Source organism: Canis lupus, chromosome 24, assembly GCF_003254725.2.
Source record: "Canis lupus dingo isolate Sandy chromosome 24, ASM325472v2, whole genome shotgun sequence".
Lineage (NCBI taxonomy): Eukaryota > Metazoa > Chordata > Mammalia > Carnivora > Canidae > Canis > Canis lupus.
This window is the reverse complement of record NC_064266.1, coordinates 46,663,096-46,683,013: the sequence shown is the minus strand read 5'-3', so window position 1 is coordinate 46,683,013 and position 19,918 is coordinate 46,663,096. Positions and strand designations below refer to the sequence as shown.

Below are 19,918 nucleotides of genomic sequence, written 5' to 3'. Positions count from 1 at the left end.
ACGCTGGGATGTGGCGCCCACGGGTGTCGTGTCGGGAGGGAGGCCGTCGGGGGTGAGTGGGCCGTGAGGGTGGGGCCCTTGCACCAGGGACCCCCGGGAGCTCCTGTGCCCCCGCACCGTGTGAAGACAGGCGAGAAGCCGCCATCACCAGCAGGGAATTGTGCCTCTCGCCAGACACCGGATCCGCCGTGTCCTCACCTCGGACGCAGCCTCCACCCCGGGAGGCACACGTGTCCGTTGTTCAGACCAGACGGCCCGGCTCCAAGGGGCTGTGCACCTGCCCGCAGAAGTGGGGCCGCCTCGGCGCACCTGCCGGGGAAGCCCCGGGGCCTGGAGGCCACTGTCCTTGGTCATTTAAAACCCACAAAACAGGACACCTGGGGGGCTCAGTGGGTGAGAGTCTGCCTTGGGCTCAGGGTGAGACCCCGGGGTCCCGGGATCGAGTCCCACATCGGGCTCCCTGCGTGGAGCCTGCTTCCCCCTCTGCCTGTGTCTCTGCCTCCTCTCTCTGTGTCTCAGGAATAAGTAAATAAATAAAATCTTTAAAGAACCCCCCCCCATGAAACATTTGTGCCAGGACCTGAAGGCGTCCCCTAAGAACAAAGGGGCGGGAAGTCCGTGTGCAACACCCGGAGACATGTCAGGGCCCCCCATGCTTCCCCCACGAGCGGCAGCGGAGCCTGACGAGCGGGCCGAGGACGCCAGAGCCTCACAGGGCGGGCCCACGGGCGTGTGCGGGGAGGGCTCCCCCTCTTGCCCCGTCACCTGCCCCCCACTGGCCCCTGCATCTCAAAAATGAACCAGAGTCATGCTGAGTAGCTAAGCCCCAAGGACAGGACGCTGGGGACGGGTGGGAGCGCCAAGGAGAAGCCGCCCCGACCCAATGTTACCGCGTGTCTGAGACCCCGGTGTCCCCATCTGGGGAGTCTCCTGCCCCGTAAGCTGGGACGGTCCAAGGAGTCCCCAGCCTGGAGGGCGGCCGTGAGGGTCGGAGCCAGCTCCTAACGCCATCGGGAGCAGCGGGAGCCACCCGCGGGCGCGGTCGCGCTTCACCCAGAAAAGCCAGTAGCCGCACCCTGGCCGCAGCAGCGCCGCTCAGCCAGGTGGGCGCAGCCCTCGGCCGTGGGGGTCCCAGGTGGCAGGCGGCTGCGGGGCCCTTGTCCCCCACCTGTGGCCCACGGCGGCCTCTATGGCCTGGCTTTCCAGGGCTTCTCTTCCGGAGCCGGGGAAGTGGGGAGCCGGGCAGGGTCCCCTCCCCCACCGCTCCCTGGAGTTAGCGCTCACGACGCCCCCGGAGCGGTGACCCTGGAGGAGCCTCCGGCCGCCCCGCCGGGGACTGAGGAGGCCGCTTCCCCGTCATGACTGGTGATCACGATTCATTTTCTCTGACAGATCTTCTCCCCAAAAGGTGCCCGCACGCCTTGATGACATTTAAATTACTGGGGATTTGCAAGTCCAATGCCGGCGTGAATATTCATGGCTGCGTGTTCCCTTCTGGGGCACAGCCGGCCTGGGCCCCGCCTCTCCGCTGCCATGTGACAAGTCCTCCGACGCTGGTGGGGGCTTCACATTCTGGAACCTGGGAGCCGCCCGTTGCACGCGGCTGTCCGCACAGTCCTCAGGGTCGCCACTGGGGGGTCCCAACGGGCCGGGAGGCACAGCCCAGGAAGGGCAGGAGGGCTGGACGGGGTGGGCAGGAGCGGGACGAGCTGCGGCTCCCCCAGGACACGGCAGGCCGTCCCCGTCCCTCACCAGCAGGGAGCAGACGGCGTGGGGATGCGCTCCCCACGGTGCCCCCACCGCGAGCCTGGACAGCTGGGGTGACCAGGGGCCCATACCCTCGGCCACGTCTGACCTGCTGCCAAGGCTGCGTGACCCGGCCAGCCCGAGGCGGGCCCGCAGGATGGTGGCCCCTGTCGCTTCCTGTGCGGGAAGTAAAACACGCACATGCAGCCTCTGTGCCACGTGGCTTGGCACCTCCTCAGACAATAACAATAATGAAAAAAAGAACTACCGTGTGTCCCACCTGGGAGTGTTCCCCAAAGAGAGACGTTTGCACGCCCACGTTCACCGCAGCACCAGCCCCACAGCCAGCAAGTGTCCACCCACGGGGGGGGACGAACAGGATGTGCTGCGTCCGCACAGCGGGATGTGGCTCAGCCTGAGAAAGGAAGCGAGTTCTGGCACCTGCTCCTACAGAGTCGAACCCGTGCCACGAGCCAGTCACAACACCCCGACCCACGTACGGGGGCCCCTGGGGGAACCAATTCATGGATATAGGGGGGACGGAGGCCGCCAGGCCCTGGGGGAGGTCGGGGGGGGGACAGAGTGTCCGTTTTGCAAGATGAAGAGAGTCCTGGAGACGGCTGGGGCAGCAGCCGCACACGGCGGCACCGTGCTTAGTGCCAGGGCGCTGCGCCCTCAAATACGATTACGACGGTAGATTTTATGTGAATTTCACCACGTTAAAAAAATCAGAAAAATTCTCTGAAACCTACAAACATACAAAGAGTTCTTAAAACCCAATAAGCAAACAAATACCTCAAAACACGGGCGCAGGATCTGAAGCTCATCAAAGATTTACGGGTGACCCAACAGGCACGTGCAGTGATGCTCGACACCCTATGTCATCGGGGAACTGCTGGTTAAAACTGACGGGATGTGGTCTGGTGGCTCTGCTCCCAGGAGCAGAGACCTCCGGCCACACGAGTGTCACACGTGGGTGTCCACGGCGGCGGGGCTCAGCATCGCCAGACCCTGGGAGCGGCCGGGCGGCCCTCGAGCGGGTGACGGTGAACTGCGGACATCCGGACGGCGGGAGCTACTCAGGGCCAGGAAGAAACGGGCTCCCAGGCCAGGGAAACAGGGAGGAGGGAGAGAGGAGCCCATCGGCACAGGGACCCCCCCAATGGCTCCAGCTCCGCCGTGCGGAAAAGGCACAACCACGGAAATGGAGAAAAGGAACAGCTTCCAGGCAGAACCCCGTCACGGCCCTCGGATGTTTGGGAACGGTCCCTGGGTCCCCGTAGTTCTTAGTTCCCACGGCCGTCCTGGGGACCCCGCGCCCACCGTCACCTTCCTCAGGATGCACCCAGTTCCACTTAAAACAGACGCAAAATTACAGGATTAAGACCTAAGCCAGGGCTGCCAGGTGCCCCTGTGAGAGCTGGGGAGGCCGCCCAGCTGTGGCCGGACCCGGGGCCGCTGTGCACTCCCTGAGCCACCATATCCATCCCGCCCCCCGGTGGTGACAGGCGGGGAACCCGTCCTCACCCCCCATGGCCCGAGGGGGACCGAAGGCCTCTGAGGGCCCCGACGGCCGCCAGCCCCTCCCTGCAGGTGGCTGCCCCACATCCTCCACCTGCTGCGGGGAGCTAGAGGCCAGGGTCCCGTCCCCCTCCACCACCCCTGCGGCCTCGCCTGTTGTGGGGGAGCAGAACCTGCCCCCGGGGCTCCGGGGGGACGGGGCTGCCACGTGAGCCCAGCAGCCCCCGGGGGCGGGCAGGGTCCACAGCTGCAGGCGGCATCACAGCAGCCCTGCCCCTGGGCCCGACGGTGGGGCCACTGTGGGGGACACTCCCGGGGGTCTCAGCATTTGTCACCACGCCTCACATCCTGCCAGGGTTCCCAAACCAACTAGACCTAAACCCCGAAGCTTCTCTGCTCAACAAGCCCGGGGTGTACCCCGGGCCCCGTCCTGGGCGTTCGGGGGGCCACCCTGCCCATTTGGCCCAATAGCGCCCCAGCCTCACATTCGGGAGGCTCTCAGTCGTGGGCTCAGGGGAGTGGTCACCCCCTCAGGGCCTTGGGGGTCCTGAGCTCCTGCTGCTGCCCCTCCCCCACGCCCAGCAGGGCTGAGCTCAGGTCCAACAGGGGGTCCTGGATGTCCCCCCCCCCGCCCCCGTGTTGGTGGGCTGCCAGGCAGGGATGCGGCGGCCTGGGGCTGAGCCCTCGGGGCCCGTCAGCCTTCCTGTTCCTTTTCCCCCATAACCTGCCAGCCTCACGCCAAGGCCTGGAGCCCCGGTGCTGGCGAGCACTGGCCCTGCCTGTAGGGGACGCAGCTGAGAGCCGGGCTGCCTGGCTGAGGCCGAGGGCCCTCCACGGATGGACAGACGGACAGACACTGTCCTCGTATCCACAGGAGCAGGGCAGGGAGGCCCCCGGGCTGGGTCCCGCCCCGCTGAGACATCACCGCTCACCCCAACACCTGAGTCATCCGCCCTCCCCGCTCCCCGCTGGACGCACGGCCACCCGCTGTCCTGGCCGGTCGCCCTGAGCCCCGCCCGGGCTGCTGAGAGGGGTTACGGGTCCTGATCCCGGCGGCTGGACGTGGGTGCGGCCTGAGCCCTGGGCTATGCCCGGGTGGGGACCTGGACGGGGGTGTGCTGCGGGGGGCTCCTGCCTGGCCCGTCTGACCCCAGTCAGAAGCTATCTTCCGCCGAGCGCTCAACCGGCCCCGTGTGGAAATGGGGCCCAAGCACCGGCGGGCAGTTAAAGCCACAAACGGCTTCAAGTTTTACTGAAATAGAAACAGCTTTGCAGAGGGGATGTTGAGAAATGAGCTCTGCCGCTTTTAGAAACCAGACAGTAAAAGTCTGCAGGACGGGCCTGTTGGAGACAGAAGCTCGGTGACCCGTGGGAGGGCCGCGGGCGGCCGGTGGGGGCCCCATGTCGGCGGAGAGGAGGACAGACGGTACCACGCGACCCCACGTCAGTCGCCAATAATGAATAATAATAGGGAGGCACGTCCTGGGCAGCTCGGGAAGCACCGCGCTGGGCTCCGGGGCCACACGTGAGGGGACAGCTGGCCTCTCCGGGGACCAGCGTGCGGGTGGCAGGGGACGGCAGGTGCCGCCTCACAGGCGGGACACGGGGTGCAGGGAGGGGTGGCCGGGCCCGACGCCGCCACCCCCCAGGCCGGGCACCCCCTGGGCGTCCTTCGGAAAGAGCCCGTCCTCCTGGGCTCCCCGCGCCGCGGCCCTTCCTCCGGGGCAGGAGGGATGACGAGGCGTCTGCTTGTTACCGATGGAGGCGGAAATCCCGGGGCCGGGCCCAGCTGCCGCCCCAGAGCCAATCCGCTCCTGTCCAGGCGGCGGAGCCGGGGTTTTCACGCTGGTGACTCCAGCGCACCACGGGGGAAGCCGGGGGCACTTGACCCCAGGATGCCCCCACTACCTTGTGATTCGTTAATAAGGTCAGGGAAGGGTCATCACAACCCGGCAGGCGGACCTCAGAAAGGGCTGGAAGTGGTGCTCGACGCCCTAAATGCCAACGAAGGGCTCCCGTTGGGGCTGTGACGAGGCTGCGGGTGAGCATGGCCCCTGTGCGCCCGCTGCCCACCTGCGGAGCCCCGTGGACCGTGGCTCCTTTCAGCTCCTGCCTGGGGAGTCCCGGGGCGAGGGTGGGGCGGGGTTGGGGGTGGGGGTGGGTCGGGGCAGGGTCAGGGCTAGGGCGGGGGCTGGGCAGGGTCAGGGCTAGGACAGGGCAGGGTCGGGGCTTCACAGCCAGGGTCTCGGCAGGTACTCAGGGCTGGGGAGCAAGCTCATGGGGGGCCGCGGGGTCTGCGCGCACCCCCGTCCTGTAGAGAGAGGCCCCGGCACCTGCTGTGTTTCTGGACCCAGGGCACCAGTCACCTGCCAGGAGACAGAGCGTCTGCCCAGGAGCAAGCCCCCTGCCGGGCCGGGCGGCCCTGGAGCTGTCCAGTGGGGCTGCTGGGGGACACCAGGACGTATGTCCAGGTCCTGCTTCCAGAACCTGTGAGTGTAGCTTTATTTGGACAAAGGGTCTTTACAGATGCAGGTGAGGATGTCGACATGAGCTCACCCTGGATTCGGGGGGTCCTAAACCCAGTGACAAGCGTCCCTATAATAGAAAGGAGAGTCACAGACAGGAGACACGAGGAGAAGACACCGGCAGCAGACGGGAGGGACGCTGGAAGGGGCAGGAAGGAGGCTCTAGAGGCGCCGAGCCCTGCGCACACCCTGGCCTCAGACTTCTGGCCTCCAGAGCCGCGAGGGGCTGGGTTCCTGCCCCCTGAGCCACACAGTCGTGGTCCCTGGTCACCGCGGCCCCAGGACACTTACACGGGTCTCAGGACGGGCAGGAGCAGGAAGCTGCGTGGGGTTACAGCCTGTTCCAGACACGAAGGCCCGCCCAGCTGGTTTGAACTGGAAGCTTTCTGCGCCTCTTCCAGCTCATCTCCACATCTGACATAAATGTAGGCATTTTAATACATTAGACGGGCGTCTTTTAAACAAGCTGTCAGGAAAATGAATTGCAGGAAGTCGAACGGGTGCTAAGCTTGTGTAAGTGCCCTGCAATTATCTGCGTCTAGCACGCTGGCAAGTGTGACAGGGGTGCCTCAGAGGCGCCTCGCTCTTCCCGAAAGCTTCCTGCGGCTGGGGTGCACCTCGGCACAAGACCACGCTCAGGCGTCTGCGTGGCCGCCTCCCCAATCTTCTGGGCCTCCGAGGGTGGAAAGGGCCCCCACGGACCTGCACCCTGCAAGCCCCAGGCCTGGCAAGTGCCCGCTGCTCCTCAAACTCCACGCAGCACCAAGGCGGCAGGGGTCCCTCCAGCGGGCGCCAGTGCCCCCGAGGGCAGCCCCCTCAGCACAGCAGGCCTCGGGGCAGAGTCCAGGGCCCAGGCGTCTGCCAGCCTGTGGGGAGCAGGGGGGCCTCTGGGCGGCCAGTCCTGCCTCACGCGGGCCTCGCTGCCAGCGCCGCAGGGGACTGGCCACGACCCGGCTGCCCGACGCCTGGCTCACAGGGGCTCGCATCTGCGTCGTCTCGTTATCCTGCCTCGGGCCCTGGCCCCTGGTGCCTGTGCTCCTGGCCGGTCGTCCCGGGAAGACAGGGGACCCCTGGAGGCCACGACCCCCTGGAGGCCGCCGGAGAGCGAGGCTTCACCAGAAGCTGGTTTCAAAGAATCGGAACGTTTTTCCATCTGGCTGACCCCCGCCTCGCCAGGCCCGCCCCTGGAGTGGGGGAGACAGAGCCACGGCGTTACGGGGCTACGCACCCTGCGGCAGTCCAGGAGGGGTCTCCCCTAGGCTGGGGAGCTCCCTGCCCCCACCCGGCGCTCCTTCCCTTTACGGGTTTCCAGGAGCAGCTGGTGAGCCCAGACGCAGAGATCCTGGGAGGGAGGCCGGACAGATGTGATCGCTTCTCCCTCAGCCCCAGGCAATAAATAGTGACCTCAACAGCTTCCGACCGTGCACATCCTGTTGGGCACAGAGCCTGAAGCAGACGGACCTACAAATGGACAAATCTTTGATTTTGGCTCGGCACCAGCAAGTCCTGGATGTCCCGACGCCCGGGGCTCCCAAGTGACATGACCCAGGTGCACTTCCGCCCTCGCAGGTGGAGGCTTCGTGGTCCTGCCAGAGGACGGGGGAACTTAGACCCCGGACAGCAGCCTCCCGCGGCCTGCTGGGAGCAGTCACAACTTAGCAACCCCCGAACAGGGACTCATCCCAAACAGCCCGTACTCTCTGAACTTCAGGAGGCTGAAATCATGTGGGTTTTGTTTTGTTTTTTGTTTTTTTTTTAAATAGAGGAAGCATTTTTGAGTTATAAGAGCACAGAACTCGCTGAAGAATGCTCTTAACCTTTAAATATGTAAGGGAGAGTTACTGAATTTTACGATAAATTCACCTTTTAACAGACAGTGTGCTAAAAATGCTTAAGTCCAAATAATGTCTCTGTTTTTCATAAGCTCCAGTATAAGATTTACTCAAACACAGTGGCTCTCTTCAACTTCCCGTTTCTAGGATAACCATGTTTCTTTATTGGGTATTCTTTGCAGCTTTGTTTTAATAGTTCCTTTGAACCAACATCTTCTATCATAAACTGTCTCAGATATTTTTGAAAGTAGGCAGTGTTTAAAATCCAGGATGACTCCCACTTGGGTACTGGACTAGCTCTCCTGTCATAAACAACCATGCAACTGTACACAATGCACCAGCCAGTCGTTTCAGGCACAGGACGAGCTTCGGCACAAGACCACAGTGGCCGAGAGCAGGGAAACTCCCGAGGCGAGCCCCACTGTCACCCGTTTCTCTCCTTGGGGACATTTTCCTGATTGTAACATTAGGAGCTGAGGTCTGGACCCAGCATGGCTATTCCAGCGGAGGACACAGAGCTCAGCAAGAGCCCTGGGGCTGCAGGGCAGTCTGAATCTGCAGAGAAGTCACTGAAAAGAGAGGACTTCCTGGGCGGGTGGGTTCTCAGAAGCCTGTGAGGGGCTCTTCGTGGCTCTGGGCTGGCTGGGCTGGGTTCACAGGTTGAAATGTTGACAGCCTTGTGGGAGGTGGCTGGCATCCTGGCATCCCAGCAGTGCTGGAGGGCAGAGGCCTCATTAACACTCCGAGTGTTCTGCTCGGATGCCAGGAGGTCCACACCTGAGGAATGAGCATTGTGCCCTAAACTAAGCCTAACTGAGCCTTGAAAGAAACCCCCCAATCCACAGGGGACATTGGGACTTGAGTCAGAGGGGCTTGGGCCTTTGGTTAAGCTGCACAGACGAGCTGTAAACCAGGGTGATCAGTCTGTAACCGGAAGACCCACCCCAGCAAGAGTCGACACTCTTGAAAGGAAGGTAACAGAACACAGAGGCTCTTCAATGCACCATCTACTACGTTCAGCATAAATAAAAAATTATTAGATATGCAAAGAAACAGGAAAATGTGACCTGTTAAATACGTCAAGGGAGAGTTACTGAATTTTACAATAAATTCACCTTTTAACAGACATTAATTAAATTTAATTAAATTAAATTTAAATTAATTTAAAAAATTAATTTAATTATTTAATTAAAGCAGCCCTCCAGGTGAGCAATGAGAAGTGAGAAGTGTCAGGCGTGAATGGGCACAACGTGAATTCTTACCAGACTTTGATCACTTAAGGATGCATGCTTACAGCCCCAGAATAGCCGTTACAAGAACAAATACAGACGGGTGTACCCAAGAAAGTCGGGCGAGGAAATAAAATGGAGTGCTCTGGCTTTCCAGTCAGAGGACTAAGAGAAGAGTCTCTGGAAACTGGTGGGTGTGGGAGGAAATCTCAGCCATGAGACAGCTGGCAAGGGGATCCCCAATTTCTGTGCACGAATTGACACAGATCCTGAGCTTACCCTTGACCTGCACGTGCATGGACACACCTAAAGAAGCAGCGTAAAGGAAGGACCAGAAAGGTGCACCACACCAGTAAGCCACCTCCCAACGAAACCCTGCGTGGTGTGTGCACGGGCTCTGCAGATAGCACTGACGGAGCCACCACCACCAGGGAGGCCGACTGGCCACTCTACCTGGGCTCTCTGCCCAAAGAAAAGAATCCACTAAAAACATCAACATTCTCCAGGGGGTTCTAAACAACACAGCCATATTCAAAGTGTTCAGAAAGTACCCAGAATCCACTTGATATGGAAAGAACCAGGAAAACATGACTAATACTCACAGGAAAGACAATATACGGACCTCCCTCAGGAAGGCGTATATGGTGGGACTTGAGATGAGGACTCTGGAGCAGGTGCAAGAACCATGCTCCTTGAGGTAAAGGCAACACTCTTGAAATCAATGGAAAGATACAAGTTCTTGCAAGATGAAAAGAAACTACATTGAAAGAACCAATGGAAGCTTTGAACTAAATGACACCATGTTATCCACCCAACTGACCCTCAGAGGGAGAGACACCCACCAGAGCCAGTGTGTGTTCTGTGCACACGTCACTCACTGGCACAGGTCGCGCCTCTTCGCCGCCGGACAGATGTGAACAGCTCCAGGGAACCGAAATCATGCAAGTGTGTTCTCTAAGCACACGGAATTACAAATCATGACAAATGTTGTCAACATTTGGAAACTAAACAACACGACTCTAAACAGTCCAAACACTAGTGGGAGTCTCAGGAGAAATAAAATATCTTGAATCAAATTAGAATATGTTTCCACAGTTTTAAGATCCTACTAAAGCAAGCATTTAGGAGGGGAGTCAGAGCATTCGATGTTTAAACTACAGATGGGTAAAGGCCCGGAGTCAATAATCTAAGCTTCCACCTTGAAGAAATCTAGGGGACTGTGAACAAATTAAATCCAAAAGAAGCATGGAAAGGAGATGAAGATCGGGGCATAAGTAAATAAAAATGAAAGCAGGGGGCAGACCCGGTGGCTCAGCGGTGTAGCACCGCCTTCAGCCCAGGGTTTGATCCTGGAGACCCGGGATCGAGTCCTATGTCAGGCTCCCAGCATGGAACCTGCTTCTCTTTCTCTCTCTCTGTATCTCTAGTAAATAAATTAAAGATCTTTAAAAAAAGAAAAAGAAAAAGAAACCAGGGAGACAACAGAAAAAATCATGAAACCGAAAGCTGGTTATTCAAAAAAGCATAATAATATCAATAAACTCCCAGCAGAATAGACCAGGGGAAAGAGGGTGCACGGTCACCAGGAACGTGAGAGCAGGGGGGGTCCTGGCACCTGCAGGAAGCATCAGGGCGACAGGAATGCCACAAACTCCTCGCCCCCAAATGTGAAAATAGACCAATTCCTTGAAAGTCACAAGTTGCCCAAACCTGCTCAGGCAGAAACACAACCCTGGGATCTCTCGACGCCCATGAAGGGAACTGAACCCATGGCTGGAACCTTCCAACAAAACCCCTGGCCAATGTACTCACTAGGGGACTCTACTCAACCTTTCAAGAAGACAGACTCCCAGGTCCACATAATCGCTTCCAGGAAACAGGAGGGAGCGAGTACTTCCCAGATCACTCCATGAGGCCAGCGCAACCCTGATACTGGCGCCAGACAAGGATGCACAAGAGAGTAAAGCCACAGACCGACATCTCTCATGAGCATGGACACAAAAGTTCTCAACAAAATATGAAACCAAATCCAGCAATATATAAAAAGGAGCCCAGACCAGACACGTGAGGCTGGTCCGACATTGAACACCAGTCAACATTTTCCACTGACACAAGGTCCCAGGAGTCGTCAAATCCACAGAGACAGAAGGCAGAGCGGTGGTCTCCGGGGCAGGCGGAGTGGTGGCCGGGGACCAGCTGCTTCCTGGGGACAGAGTTCCCATTGGGAGGTGAAAGGCTGCTGGACACGGGTGGTGGGGATGGTCACCCAGCACCGAGAACATGCCTCGGGCCACTGAGCTGTCCACTTAGCGGTGGCTAAGATGGTGAATTTTATGTTATATGTATTTTACTGCAATAAAAATGTAATCAATGTAATTCACTATATTAACTAGGGAAGAAAAACCACATAACCATACCAATCAATAGATGCAGAGAAAGCACTGGACAAAATCCAACATCCATTCATGATTTCTTAATCCAATAAAGGGCATCTACTCAAACCTTGAACAAAAAACCTCATCCTTGATTGTAAAGTGGAAAGACTTCCCCTCTAAGATGGGGAAGAAGGCCAGGAAGTTTTCTCTTCCGCTCCAATTCCATATCCTACTGGAAGTCACGGGCCAGAGCAATAGGGCAATGAAAGGAAATCAGAGGTGTACAGATTGGAAAGGATGACATAAAACTTCCTCTATTCGCAGAAAACGCGACTGTCTATGCAGAAAATCCCAGGGAACCCACAAAATAATTTGTAGAATTAATAAGTGTGCTCTTCACGGTTGCAAGACAGGACGTCACCACACGAAGCCCAATCGCACTTCTCTACGCTAGCCATGGAAAACTGGAAATAGAAAAATAATTCCCAAAACATGACTGCTTAGGCATAGATCTAAGAAACTACGTCAGGATCTGTATGCTGGGAAGCTGGCTCCAAGGACAGCAAAGGGGACCTAACTTGGCGGGGGGATCATTGTACTCGGGGACTGGATGTCTCGGGGTCAGGATGCCGTGTCTCCCCAGCACGGCTTGACACACTGACCGCCTCTAAATCAAAACCCTTGCATGCTTTTCTTGTGGGGACTAAAATTTACGTAGAAGGCCAAGGGACAAAAGTAGCAGAGCAGTTTTGGAAAGGAGCACAGCTGGAGGACGCAGGCTGCTTGGAACGCGTCCTGTGGAGCTGCGGTGCTGGAGGCCTGTGGGGGCAGGGGCAGGACAGACACACAGATGGAGCGGGGCCTGGGCGGGGCCCCGCACAGGAGGTCAGGCGGCTTTTGACTAAGGTGCCCAAAAAACTCCAGTGCTGAAAAGATCATCTTTTCATGACCGATACTGCCCACGTGGATTCGTATATGTAAAAAAGAAAAAAAAAAAGAAAAGAAAAAAAAAAGGCACCCATATCTTACCCTATAGAAAAATGAATTCAAAACAGATCACAGACCTAAATATGAAACTATAAAGACGATAGACAACAGCAGGAAAGATCTTTGTGAATTCCTAGACACAACACCAAAAGCATGATCCGTTAAAATGTCTGGTAAGTTGGACCCAATCAGAACCATAGCTGCTTCCTTGGGGACGTGCAGTGTTAGGAAAACGCAAAGATAAGCCGCTGAAGGGGAGAAGATGTCTGCAAATCACATGTCTGGACAAAGTACTTGAATGCAGAATGTATTTTTAAAACTCTCGAAATGCAACAACAAGAAAACAAGTCCATTTAACACCTGGGCAAGCTCCTGGCCGGACAGTTCGGCAGAGAAGGAGCACAGGTGCCCACGGCACACGGACAGATGCTCCACATCACCTGTCGTTAGGGAAACGCAAATCAAGCCACAGCAAGACCCCACTTGCACACCCCCTGGGTGGCTAAATGAAAATAAAACCCAAACCTACAACTGTTGCAGGTGCCGGGCACCTGGGTGCTCGGTGGGTGAGCGTCTGCCTGGCTCAGGGCGTGACCCCAGGGGTCCCCGGATCGAATCCCACGTTGGGCTCCCTGCATGGAGCCTGCTTCTCCCTCCGCCTGTGTCTCTGCCTCTCTCTGTGTCTCTCATAAATAAATAAAATTTAAAAAAGAAAAAAAACCCTATCGCAGCTGCCAGCAAGGATGCGGAGCCCCGAGTCCTCCTCCCACGTGGCTGTGGACACTCCGTACGGCACATCCGCTTTGGAAAGGCTTGGCAATTCCCTAGTAGGTTGAACACATGTCCTGCATGACCCGGTAATCCAGCTCTAAGTGTCTGCTTGGGGGAAATGAAAACGCGTGTTCACACAAAATCCTATACCCGAATATTAGCAGCAGCTTTATTTATAATTGCTCCGAACTGGAAACTGCCCAAACGTCCTTCACCTGCCAAATGGATAAATAAACCATGGAATCCTCCCCCGACACAGGAAGACCCTATTGATGCAGGCAATAGCCTGGATGAGCCACCAGTGCCAGAGTCCGTGAAAGAAGCCAGACTCATGGGGGGACACCCCAGAGGCCCCGTTTATGTGACATTTTGGGGAAGGTGCAAGGCCCGGAGAACAGATCCTGGGTTCCAGGGTGGGGTGGGGCGCGGCGGGCCCCAAAGCAACAGCATGAGACAAAGCTCCGGGGCGACGGGACTGGCCTCCAGCCCCTGGGGAGGTGGTTCCGCGGGCCTGTGCACTTGCCAAAACTCAGAAGTAAACAAAGGAAAAGTGATTTTCACTAAGTGTAAATGTTAAAGTAAAGGGTTTCCTGCAGGGCCCTGCTGTGTGCACCCCTAGAGTGTGGATGCCCTTGGGTGACAGAAACAGCTCGCCGCCCCGGGAGGGGAGCCCACGCATCCGACGGCCCGGCCCCCCCAGAGGCGGCTGCATCCCAGCGCCCTCACCGGCCGCCGCCCGGAGCCGTGGCAGGCATCTCGCGTGTATTAGGTCTGAGCCCGGAGTCGGCAGGCAAAGGAACGAGGCCCAGAGTCTCGCTGCTCGGCCGGGGTCCTGCGGCCGCCCAGCGGTGAGGCCACCGGGCTGCGGAGCCCCAAGCTGCCCCCCGAGCCGTAGGGACGCTCCGGGCGCCCCCCCCCCGGGTCCCCACCCCGGCCCAGGGATTGGTGGAGCACCCCGCTGCCGTCGCGTGTGCCGTCACCCCGCGGGCGGAGGCCGGGTGCCGGGTGCCGGGTCTGGCTCCCTCCCGGGGCCTCAGTTTCCTGGTGGGACCTGAAGAGCCCGGGCCGGCCGCAGGGCCTCCGGGTGGCTGCACGTCTGCGGGCAGCGGCCAAGCAAACGGCAGGTGCTGCTGGGGAGGAGCCGGGCGAGCTCAGCACTGGGTCGTGGCAGGCCCTCCCCCTGGCCCCGGGTGCCGCGCGGCTGGGAGAGCGCCGCCTGGGGGACCCCGCTGGCCCCTCGGGGCAGGGAGCCTCCGGAGGACCGGGCGCCCCCAGAGCCTTCACGGGCTGGGCCGGGCCGCAGAGCGCTTCATGTGCGCCTCTCACGGACCCACGTTCGCTAGGTCACCCCCAGCACAGCTCCTGGGTTTCCCCAACGCGCGCACGACTGTCAGGGTGTGACGCAGCCTCCCCGTCCCCGGCCGACGGGCCCCGGAGTGACGCGGGCTCAGCAGCCACCTCACCGCGATGTCCCCTCGGGTGCGGGCCCCTGGCGGGAAGCGGCGGGTGCTGGGCCTCGGTCTCCTGTGGGGCATGCGGCCCCCTCCCCGCCGGCTCCCCTGTCGGGACTGCACACCGATGTCACACTGTCCCTGAACCAGAGCCTGGGGGACCCGAAGGAGCGTCCGTGCGCCGCGCAGCCACCTTCCTGGGGACCCCGTGGCTCGCTAACCTCTCCCACAGGTGCCGGCGTCACGGGGGCTCACGGGCTGGGGGAGGAGCGGAGAATCGAGGTGCCGCAGGATGCAGATCCTGAGAACACGACTCATGGTCTGCTTTCCTGGAACAGTTTTCTTCGCCTCAGTGGAGAGAGGTCCTGCGGCCTCTTGCTCCGTGGAGTCGCATCAGGTGAGGGCCGGGGCAGGTGGCTGTGGGGCCCAGCTCCTGCCCTGCGGAAGCGCTTCCATCTGAGCAGGTGACAGAAGCAGGGAGCCCCCAGGAGCGGGTCCTCCAGCCCGGGGGCCACGGGAGGTGCACGGGGCATGAAAACAGCAACACGGCAGTGCTGGCGCAGGCCGCCCAGGCCTTGCCCTTCGCTGGGGGGCGAGGCTGCCACCGCGATGCGGTCCCTGACTCTGCTCCCGCTCCCCCCCCTCGCCTGGGCACCGCTGGGCCGCGGAGGGGCCGTCCTGCCCCGGGAGGCGCCCACGTTCCCTCCGTCCCTGCTCACGGAGCACACCTGCACCCGGTGTGCAAATACTTTACCACTGGTCTGAGCATCACAAAAACTAAATTTACTGCCAAAACAGCAGAACCAGGTCTTGGCAGAGGAGAAGCCCTGCCGTTTGCCAGGGCAAAGCCACCACGGGGCACCAGGTGAGGACGAGCGTGGGCCCTGGGCCTCTGCCCGCGTTGTCCCTCAGCACCGAGGGCCGGGGCGACCCTGATCCTGGGTGTCGATGCTCAGGACACCTGTTAGAGAAGTCTGGGCGCTGAGCTTCCCTCCCCTGCCCGCTGCACGCGTCCAAACCCCAGATCCCACCCTGCAACGTGGACAGGATGCTGCGTGGGAATGCGGTCATGCACAAGTGTGTGTGTGTGCACGTATGTGTGTACAACCTGTGTGTACGTGTCTGTGTGCATGCATGTACACTCCATGTTCACACGTGTATGTGTGTTTCTGTGTGTGCGTTACAGGTGTTTGCACGACTATGGGCACAGTCCCCCAGGCTTTAGAACCCTGGACTGGGGGGTCAGCACCCCCCCGGCCCTCCCTCTTTAACTGGGGAAATGAGAACAGGCACAGGAGCAGCACGTGCCTAGGCGCTGAGGCCGCAACTGCACCAGAGCCGGCGAGCAGGTGAGCAACCGCCCTGGGGGGCAGCTGGACCCTCACTGAGCCCTGGGTCAGGGCTGGGGGTCACCAGCATCACAAGGCTGGACGAGCCTCTGGCAGAGTCAGAGCTGAGCCAGACGCTCGAAGCCCCAGGCCTCTGCCACCGCTGGTCACTGGTCCCCTCGGCCCTCTGGACCGCCCGCGTACTCAGTGAGGACTCGCACACGTTCGCGGGAGGGAAGGACGTGGCCCTGCCCCACCTGAAGCCAGCAACAGAGCGGCCGGGGCACAGGACGGACGTGGTGCCTGAGGTCAGAGCAGGGCAGCGGGCAGGACTGCAGGGGACCGGACAGGAGCCGCACAGCTGCTCCACGTGGGCAGGGCCTCCGTGGGGACCGCCGCGCACCCAGGGAGACGCGTTCCGGGTACGTGGTGGAGGCAGGGCTATTTCTCAGGGCAACGGTCTAGTGGGAAGACCCCTCGATGGCCTGGCACACACGAGCCTTCCATTCTGGAAGTCTTCACTGCTGTCAACAGTCTGAGGGAGACTGAATCCCGTTCCCTCCCGGGCTCTGTGGGCACCTCCTCCCGGCCGCCTGTCCACGTGGGGCCCAGGCCCGGGGGCCTCTGCTCCAGCTGCCCTCCCAAGCAGCTCCGCTCAGCCCAGCTCCAGGCTGCATGCTCAGAAAATGCCCGGCTGAATTCAGGAATGACTATTCAAAGTTGCTCAGAAATCTGATCCCAAATCCTCTCATTTCTAAATATGATTTCTGAGCACAAGTGCCCGGGGATGGGCTCCTGTGGACGGGGAGGGCCGGCCGCCTCCTGGGAGACATGCAGGCTTTTCTGCTTTGGAAAGGGGGGCTGTTTGATCGGCCAACACCTCCCCACTTGCAGCACGGTCGGGGAGAGGGGCACACACAGACAGGCACCCCCCACCCCCGTCAGGAGTCACTGCTTAAAAACAGTGGATGTTCGCCTTGACCTGCCCAGTGGCCTGGAAGGCCAGGTGGGGGACGCGAACCCGGGGCACCTCTCCCGGGGCGTGCAGAAGGGAGCAGGGATGGTGGTGAGGCCCCCCTGCCCCCGCAGCGGTCAGCACGGAGGGAAGGGAGCCTGGTGCGAGTCTTCCACGCACGTGGTTCGGGCCTTCAGGGGAAGCCAGGCCAGTCTCCAAGGGCGCCAGGAAGCCAGCAAGCACCGAGTCAATGCCCGGGCGGCACTATGTCTGTGGCGCAGAGGGGGGGCCTGTCTGCAGTCGACGCTCAGCAGACATCTGGCAAATGGGGGAACGACCAGGACGCACCCTGCATGCGTGGCTGTCGCAGCCTCCGAGCACAGGGAGTCCGAGTAATGACCCTTTGGGAGGTGAAGTGGTGCCACTTAGGCGTCTGATCGCACAGGACCCACAGAGGGGATGTTTCGGGGGCTGCGCTTGCTCTGCTGTGGCTTGTTGATGAGGATTCCAACCCACCAGCTCCTGGCCGAGCCCTGGGAGCCAGAGGGTTGGGGCCTGGGTGGGGGCGTCTCCCGGGTGGGCAGCGAGTGCTACGGGCCTCATCTGCTGACCCAAACCGGCCACGTGAGCCCTTTGAAGGCAGGAGGCGTGCTGCTAGGCCCCTGGGCACAGCCGGCCAGAGAGGAGCGGTTGGGGGGGGGGGCGCGGGGCCCCTGAAGCCGCAGCAGGCAACTTCCCACCGTTCATGGCCCGCGGCCCCATGTGCCGTTGCCTCCAGTGCAGAGACCACATTGCAGACAGGCAGCCGGGCTCTACTAACCTCCCTGCTGCATGTGGCTGGGGTGGGGGTGCTCTGCACGCAGGGGACCCCGCAGCCATAGGTTCTCAGCACAGGCGTTGTGGGGGGCACTCGGTGGTGGCTTGTGGAGGGTCAGCCGCAGCCCAGGGGATGAGGGGCAGACGCCAGCTCCCGCCCCAGCACACCGTCCTACTTCCAGCACGGGCCCTGCTGTAGGCGTCCAAGGACAGCCAGGTGGGGACGGGGCGGGGGGCACCCTGGCCCCCTCCTCTGGCTCCGCTGAGCACCTGCAGGCCCCACCCAGACCCTCCATCCTCAGGCCACGCTGCACCTCCATGGCTGCCCGGTCCCAGGGCCATGATGCCACCCCAAGTGGCATTTCTGCCCAGACCTCCTCCCACTCAGGGCCCTTGCCAAGTGCTCCCTGACCGAGATGCCTTCTCTCCAGGGCCGACTCCCCTGCCTGTCGGGACGCCTCATCCCAGCCGCTCTCCTGGGGGGGCTCCCCCCAGGCTCCCGCAGCACCTTGCTGAGGCCCTCGGGGGCTGCTGGCCACTGGGCCCCGGTGTTGCCCCCCCACGCAGCTCCCCACCTGCCACCACGCCCAAATACGTAAGACCTTCCCAGCAAAAGCAACTTTGTCATCACCACCAAGACGTGCCAGGAAGCACGCGAGCGCTTCCACGTGCTTTCTCCTGAATCCTCTCCCCCGTGAGGTCAGGGCTGCCATCACCTGGCTCACAGCCAGGACTTCTGGGGCTTAACCCAGGAACCGGCGCAGGGGGCATCGGGCTCGGCTCCCCCTCCCAAGTGTGAGCAGGAGCAGGAGAGCCAGGAGGCACGGGGGCGGTGTGGGGGCCACATGGGGGGATGCACGTAGCCTCCGGGGCCATGAAGCCTTTGGGAAGCGATGAAAGTGGCCGCCTTAGCTCTCAGGGACTTTGGGGACAGCCGAGGCCCATCTGTGGAGCGTCAGAGCCGTCACTGATCTGACAGCCCAGCCTCCTGAGGTAGAAGGAGGGGATGCGATGGGGGCCGAGAGCTGGCAGGTCCGCAGTGAAAGGAGGGCAGAGGGGGTGGGGCTGCCCCCAGCACCCAGCCCCCTCCCCCCCGCCCCTTCCCAGCTGCCCAGGAGTCACATTTCCTGGTGACCCCGCTCCCTGTCCCAGAGGGTGCGCAGCCTGGGGAGTCTTGTCAGCTGAGGGGCAGAGAAGCCGGACGCGCCTTGAGGGAGTGCCTGCCGGCCCCTGCCCTTGCCCGCCCACCCCCCCGCGACGCGCTGCTCACCTGGATGACCACCTTGATGGTGGCGGTGCCCACGACGGGCGTGCACACCAGGCCGCCGGGGTGATGGCCGTCGGCGCTGCGGTTCTGCTGGCCCATGGTGAAGGGCATGGGCACGGCCAGCAGGCCCGAGGTGAGCCAGATGACGCTGATGAACTTCTTGGTGCGGCTGCGAGACATGAGGGTCTTGGCCCTGAAGGGGTGGCAGATGGCCAGGTAGCGCTCGACGCTCAGGCTGGCCACGTTGAGGGCGGTGGCGTAGGTGCAGGCGTCGCGCAGGAAGTAGTAGCCGCGGCACACGGCGTCCCCGAAGGCCCAGGGGTGGTGCACCCAGATGAAGTTGTAGAGCTCCACGGGCATGGCCAGCAGCAGGATGAGCAGGTCGGACAGCGCCAGGCTGCCCAGGTGGTAGTGCACGGTGCTCTGCAGGTTCTGCAGCGACTTCTTGCGGCCCAGCGTGAACGCCGTCACCGAGTTGCCCACCGTGCCCACCACGAAGAGCGCCAGGTACACGGCGGTCACCGCCACCTTGGAGTAGATGTCCGTGTTCACGTCCAGGTCGCTGCTGGGCGCCGCTCGCGGCCGCTCCGACTCGTTGCTGGAGCCGTTGCCGAGGCCCAGGCCCGGGACCAGCAGCGCCGCCTCCAGCCCCGAGGGCGGCAGCGGGAAGGGCTTGGCGCCCGGAGCAGCGCCCCGGGGCCCGGGAGCCGAGCCGTTGAGGCGCATGGTGGGCGCTGCTCCGGCGGGGGCCGAGCAGGGGGAGCCCGCGGGGAGGCCCCGGGACGGCGAGCGGGCGCCCCGTCCAGCCCCGGCCGCGCTCCCCGGGCGCTCGAGGCCCCGGCTCCCCGCTCCCGCCCGCCCGGCTCCCCGCGCTCCGCTGCACCGGCTCCCCCGCTCCGGCTGCACACCTGGGTCCGGGCGCGGAGAGGGGCGCACGCTGGCGCCCGGCAGCCTCGGTCACTCGCCCCCTGCGCCCCCCGCGCCCCGCGCCCACACCTCCCGCCGCGCCCGCGCCCTCCCGGGCTCCGCGCCTCCACTCGGCTGGCGGCGGCGCGGCGCGCCCAGCGCGGGGGGCGGTGGCGGCGGAGGCGGAGGCGGCCCCAGCCCGTGTCCCC

At 61.5% G+C, this 19,918-nt stretch overlaps 1 protein-coding gene across 1 annotated transcript in view; it reads right to left on the bottom strand.

Moving 5' to 3' along the window:
- NTSR1 (neurotensin receptor 1) overlaps positions 1 to 19,659 on the bottom strand; it is a 38,331-nt gene extending 18,672 nt beyond the window's left edge. Inside the window, exon 1 of the mRNA XM_025470636.3 lies at positions 18,807 to 19,659. Within this exon, the coding sequence (XP_025326421.1) occupies positions 18,807 to 19,529 (723 nt within the window). The 5' untranslated portion in view covers positions 19,530 to 19,659. The remainder of the gene's footprint in view (positions 1 to 18,806) is intronic.
- Between the last annotated feature and the right edge of the window lie 259 nt (positions 19,660 to 19,918).